Source organism: Alosa pseudoharengus, unplaced genomic scaffold, assembly GCF_046254945.1.
Source record: "Alosa pseudoharengus isolate Yale_2024_CS ecotype anadromous, Long Island Sound unplaced genomic scaffold, YU_APseudo_1.1 YU_APseudo_1.1_scf_16, whole genome shotgun sequence".
NCBI lineage: Eukaryota > Metazoa > Chordata > Actinopteri > Clupeiformes > Clupeidae > Alosa > Alosa pseudoharengus.
Window position 1 is genome coordinate 27,428,903 of NW_027468630.1, and position 6,000 is coordinate 27,434,902.

At 42.2% G+C, this 6,000-nt stretch overlaps 1 protein-coding gene across 2 annotated transcripts; it reads left to right on the top strand.

The window, feature by feature from the left end:
- The first annotated feature begins 649 nt into the window (after positions 1-649).
- Positions 650-5,539, top strand: LOC143125826 (CDGSH iron-sulfur domain-containing protein 1). 2 transcript variants are annotated; one of them, XM_076287583.1, is made up of 3 exons: positions 650-799; positions 2,408-2,613; positions 4,187-5,539. In XM_076287583.1, exons 1-3 carry the CDS (start codon positions 724-726, stop codon positions 4,274-4,276), a joined length of 372 nt encoding a protein of 123 aa, XP_076143698.1. In that variant the 5' UTR covers positions 650-723; the 3' UTR covers positions 4,277-5,539. The 2 variants fall into 2 exon arrangements, with proteins under 2 accessions (XP_076143698.1, XP_076143699.1); XM_076287584.1 differs by having other exon boundaries at positions 2,438-2,613.
- The last annotated feature ends 461 nt before the right edge of the window (positions 5,540-6,000 follow it).

A 6,000-nucleotide genomic window follows, 5' to 3' on the forward strand; every position in this document is an offset into this window, starting at 1 on the left:
TTCTCAAAGTGTGGTCCGGGGACCACTGGTGGTCCGCAAGCAGACGTGGTAAAATATAATATAGATGAGTTGTTTGCCATATTGAACCAACTTGTATGTAAATCCAAACAGTTCTGCAACGCTGCCTATGTAAGTTATGCCAGTTTAAATCATGAATCCTCTGACACAATAAGCAAGGTGCAAAGAAAATAAGCAATGTGGCTCAGTGAATAAGCCTATTGTGTAAGTAACTATTTAAGTAGGTCTACTCTTTTTTTAGCTAGGTGGTCCGTGAGTTTTTTTTATTGATTAAGTGGTCCTTGGTCTGAAAAAGTTTGAGAAACACTGCACTAGCCTAGAAATCTCGACGCACCCTAGCGGCAGCTGCCCGGGCTGTGGGTCTGGCTCGTCATGCTATCGGTACACCGGTTGAGAGGCAAATTCAAATTTTAGCCTACATGAACCACTGGCTCAGAGGGTAAAAGGCTACTTCGTGTTTTCAGTGGTTGGTTGGATAATCACTTCGGACTTTATTTGAACTACTCCAAGTCCCTTCAAGGCACAATGCGCTCTGATATGCGCGCAACGCGATCCGTCCAAGCTTTTGTCCCTATTGGTCAGTTCGCCTGTGACGCTGCTGAGTCAGGTCCCGTCACCACAAGCTGGATAAGGACAAGGTTCAGACCTGTCGTTTACTGACCTTGTTGTGAACAAATTTCTCATTGTATTGTAAAGCAAAACAGGATGGCATCGCCGCCTTTTCCGCCTCTCCCTACCCTACCCTCACCTGCGGGCACCTCAGGATTCAGAGTTTCTAAAGGTAGGGATTTCTAACTGTTTAAATTACCCTGCTTGCTATTAAGTTAAGTAGCCTACTGTTCGGGTGACTGATTATATTTTCCAGAGGGCAGCCATGAATGATCAACTATTTGGTGACCCTGACGCATCTGGGCGGAATAAACAGAAGTCAGTTTGTTGACCTGCGGTGGCCCTTGTGCACTTCAACAATAGCATAATTACCCCTTATGTCCGATATATTCTCTAAACTATGGTTCCACTTTCCACTACATAGCCTAACATGACCTATGGAGAATGGCGCCAACAAGAGCGAAGGTGTGAGTGGTGTTGAAAACTTTGTCTCGCTGCAACAAAACACTGATGTCTGTAATTGAGTTACAGACGGTGCTGCATACTATTCCTTCACATAGTAGCCAGGGCCTATAGCTGCCATACATCTGCGTGATTCTTAAGCCCTAAAGCTCCGGGAGTGGCTGGAGGCGATATAGACAAAATCCGCGGCCTGACCACAGGGAAAGGCTACTGTGCCAAAAGAGAGACCGCGCGTTTTAGGAAACTCGTGTAACGCACCTGACTAGACCCTTGTCGCCATGGTTACGCTATAGGATGAGTTACTCGCGTTAACCCAGATCAGCGGTAACCCGGATTTCTTGTGGACGGCGCATGGGATAGCTCTCGCACGATTTTTTACCGTCAGACGGAGTATTCCGGATATTCCTGTCTTGAAATGGCACATAACATTTTCGTTTAACCTTAAACTGCAGAATAAGATGAGGGAGACGCGTGTTTCACACACGGGCTGTAGCATTATCCAGTGCACAGCAGCGAACCCGTGTGGAGGGTATGGATAGTGTGTAGAATCCCTGTATCCGGTTTCATACACAAAGGTCATCTGAGGCCGTGCTAGACAGAGTCAACAAGAGTGTCTCTGGAAATGCAGTTCTGGAAATATCACCTTTGGTTAAAATCGTGATGCGTGAAATGGACATAGGTCCATTGGCTGTTGGAGGAGTTCCGGCTGACCCAGTTGCATGTTACTTAGGCCTATCAACATACCATCTCAGATTAGGCTGTGGCTGTGCTGCAAAGATTAGATTGCATTCCACACACAGAACCCTCTTAACAGCCTACTAATGGACATAGACTGTTCATAAATTATATTGACTTTCTTACAACGGTGACTGGTGCCTTATTGATGTGAAAGAAAAACACAAGTCTATCATTGTCTTCGGTGGTGTAGATCAGAGGTTCTCAACCTTTTTGGGGCTAAAGCACACCAGAGATCCAACCAAGCTGAGACCACAGCGATAGGGATATGCTCACATGATGGTGACTGAGTTATTTAATTAAGAAGCTGTGTCATTTATGCCTTTAAAAACGCATATTTCATGAGCCTGTATAAAAACACACTGGGTTCCTCAAAATTCCATGGTGCACCTACATGTAACGGTAGGCTACACCAGTGTGCCTCGGTATCAGAGAGAACTACTGGTGTAGACATCCTAAAGTAAAAGATCAGGGTAGAATATAAAAGTCAAGTCAAGTTAGTTTATTTAGAGCATTCCACACACGGGTAATTCAGTGTGCTCATAAAAGGCTAATAGAAGAGCCTCTGTGTGTGCATTTGCAGAACAGCTGACCACCATCGTTCCTGTTGCAGTGGCCGCAGTGGTGGGTACCTACCTGGTCAGCAGGTACTTTAGTGGGAGCAGCAGTTGCTCCAAGGGGAAGGTGAATCTGACCCTGAACAAGGACAGCCCCAAGGTGGTGCATAGCTTCGACATGGAGGACATCGGCTCCAAAGCGGTCTACTGCCGCTGCTGGAGATCTAAGAAGGTATCCACATACGCAAAGCACACACACACACACACACACACGCACACAAGCAACAAACACAGATTGCCATTTGTAGCCTACACTAGTTTCTCATTCATGGATTAAGCCAAGTCCTAGCTGTTTTCAGTAGAAATTTTCATTGAAGTTTTCTTTCAGTCTAGGACAAGAAAATAGACCTATACTGTTGGCTACACTCAGACCTTAGTTTTGTGATTTAGATTTGGAATTCAGACCCATGCATGCTGTGAGCCACACGTGTGTAAATGCACTTGTCAAACTATGTCAGCCATAGACATTTAAATGTCAATTTAGAAAACCTTGTCATGAAGACACTATGACTTCAACATACTGTATGTTTTTTTGATAGTATTTATTGAATATTAACTCACAATGGAAGAATAAATGTTATTCACTGACTTGTCCATAGTGAAGTGCAGGGAATTTACACGATTTCCATACACTGTACAGCAGCTTAGAGTGTTTGAAATTCCCGTTTCCAAACACTGAGGCGGGCAGCTTGTAATTAAGCCACATTTGAACATCTCAAAGCCAGTGTAATTGCACAGTTAACCACGTGTAACAAAAAGTAATGATAGCCTATTGACGTGAAATTGCATAAAATCTGGATTGAGGTTAGGTTTATGCACTAGATCAATGTAATCAATCAAGGGCTGTTAAACTGACAGTTCATCTATAATAAGGTTAAAGGGTATGCAACAGTACAATCCATAAAATACGCAAACTAACACAAACACAAAATAAAAATGCCTTTCAAAAACGAGCCACAGTATAGTTTCATTAGTTCTGTCTGTTAGCTTTATGTTATTGTTCTCTTAAAACTATGGCTTTTATGTTTATGATTATGTTTATGTAACCTGGCAGATGCTTTTATCCAAAGGGACTCACAACAATATTGAAACATTAGCCTACATTACAAAGTCAATAGCCTACAATAAACATATTATTATTATTATTATTATTATTATTATTATTATTATTATTATTATTCTGTTCCTTATTCATGGTTTTATTTTATGGACCAGTTTATGGTTTCAGGAAACACTGCATTGTTTAAGCCCAGTTGTAATAACAGAACTTGTGACCATGGACAAAGAGCCCAGACTAGTTGAGCATCAGTGGTGTTTCACTGTGTAATGGGTTTGATAGCTAATGCCTTTGAGGAGGTACTGAAGTGTGCTTTACTTAATGTGGTGATTAGTCATCCACAAAGTTATATTTAGGTACAGGGTGTTGTATAGAGTTGACTCTGTGTGTGTGTGTGTGTGTGTATGTGTGTGTGTGTGTGTGTGTGTGTGTGTGTGTATGTACATGTATCTGTGAGGTACACTGTGTTCATTTGTGTGGAGTATTTCAGAAGTGTGTTGTGTCTCTGACTGTAAGTGTGAGTAAGTTTCCTATGAACACACACAAGATCGATTGTTAATCGGCTTCTTCATGGTAAATATGTCATATGCCATAATAGTGCTGATATGATTCTGATATGTTTGTTGTTGTTTGTGCGTGTGTGTGTGTGTGTGTGTGTGTGTGTGTGTGTGTGTATTTTTCTCTGCAGTTTCCCTATTGTGATGGCTCACACACCAAACACAATGAAGAGACTGGTGATAATGTGGGCCCTCTGATCATCAAGAAGAAGGACGCCTAACTCGCCCGCTAGTGCTACAGAATTGTTAGTGTGTGTGTGTGTGTGTGTGTGTGTGTGTGTGTGTGTGTGTGTGTGTGTGTGTGACAGCTGCTTTTCCTTGGCCAATATCAGATAAATGAATTAGAAATAATCTGTGCATTTGCTTGAAACGCACCTCAGATTCCATAGCCAAAGACATTATTGCCTTATTATGTAAGTGGGACTTTCATATGTGGGATGACCACGGCGTCCATATGTGTAGACAAGCAGAATAAGGGTCCAGTGCTGAGACAGAGATGAGATGCTTCAGTGCACACACACACACACACACACACACACACACACACACACACACACACACACACACACACACAAAGAAATAGTCTCTCTTTACCTTTCTTAAACACGCACATTAAGTGACACACTCAGACAAATATATCAACAAATAAATCAGAGTCAACTCTTAAAGCACATGGATCAGAAACAGCCACAGCACTATGAATAACACACATAACATACACCAGCTCCGAAACGGCAGGGATCAAATACAGTTTAGATCAGTCACATCTTACACTCAAATATGGTCATATTTCCCCAGATGTGCATGGACGGTTACATCCTACAGTAGGTCAATTATGCGCACATTCACACTCACACTGACACACACTCTTTCACACACACACGGACACTTACACACACACACACACACACACTTACACTGAATACAAGAACAACACACATAAATGCAATTCTCATCAAACTCGACCACCCACTCACCCATATGACCATGAGGGTCCCCCAAGGAGCTGAAGTGACCCGATGTGACGGTTGCCAGGGGACTGGGCTTTCAGCCAGCTGAAGACCTGAACCTGATGAAGGCCGGATCTGATGAAGAGTCATCTACTTAGTTCCAGGTCATCTACTTCCGGGTTATACTCTCACAGCTGCATTTCGAAGGCACGTGATCAAGTCCTTTCCTCTGCTACATTCTATGTGTGCATTGTCACTGTAATGGCAGTGTTTCCCACAGAATTGAATTCTATTTGTGGTGGTAGGTTTGCAAAATTAACTTGAATGCAACAGTTTTTAACAAATTAGTGCAGTGTGGTTATGATTCTAACCAGATTTAGCACAATTTAGTACAATCAGGAAATCATTATGTGGTGGTCAATGTTGATATTGTGGTAGGCCGCCACAAATAACTCAATGTATGGGAAACACTGAATGGTGATCTATGTTGTCCTGTATCCAGGGAAGAGTGTCTGTAATAAACTTTTGTCTCTAGTTGCTTTGGCTTTCTCTGTCCAGCAGCTCCACTGTTGGTGTGAACCATTCTAAAAACAATCACATTTAGGATGAACCATTCCAACTTATTCAATGAGGCCTTTTCCTGTTTTCAAGGTCCTGTTTTGTCTTTTATTGTAAAGTAATGCGGGGAGTAGACTCCCTGTATCAGAATCCAAGATATTCCTCTTGCATCCACTAGATGGCAGTTGTGATCTTGCCTCTGTCAGATCTCCTCTCTATTATGTGTGTGTGTCTGTGTGTGTGATTTCACCTACATTGACACCTTAACTAACCAAAGCTTGGTTCTTAACTGTGTCAGGTTTTTACTGATTCAGTGTTTTAATGTTCACTGATACACAGTTAGACTATAGCCATTTTGATATTAATGGTTAGCACACTCGAGTATCCTAATAAATGTGTAGGCTATCTTGTCAACTGAGCTAATTTTTAAGTGTGAG

What these genes read in the sequence shown, in the direction of transcription:
- LOC143125826 (XM_076287583.1), top strand. Translation starts at nt 724, where the DNA reads ATGGCATCGCCGCCTTTTCCGCCTCTCCCTACCCTACCCTCACCTGCG. An exon ending in AGGATTCAGAGTTTCTAAAG is followed by an intron (nt 800 to 2,407) that starts GTAGGGATTTCT and finishes GTGCATTTGCAG; the next exon opens with AACAGCTGACCACCATCGTT. An exon ending in GCTGCTGGAGATCTAAGAAG is followed by an intron (nt 2,614 to 4,186) that starts GTATCCACATAC and finishes TTTTCTCTGCAG; the next exon opens with TTTCCCTATTGTGATGGCTC.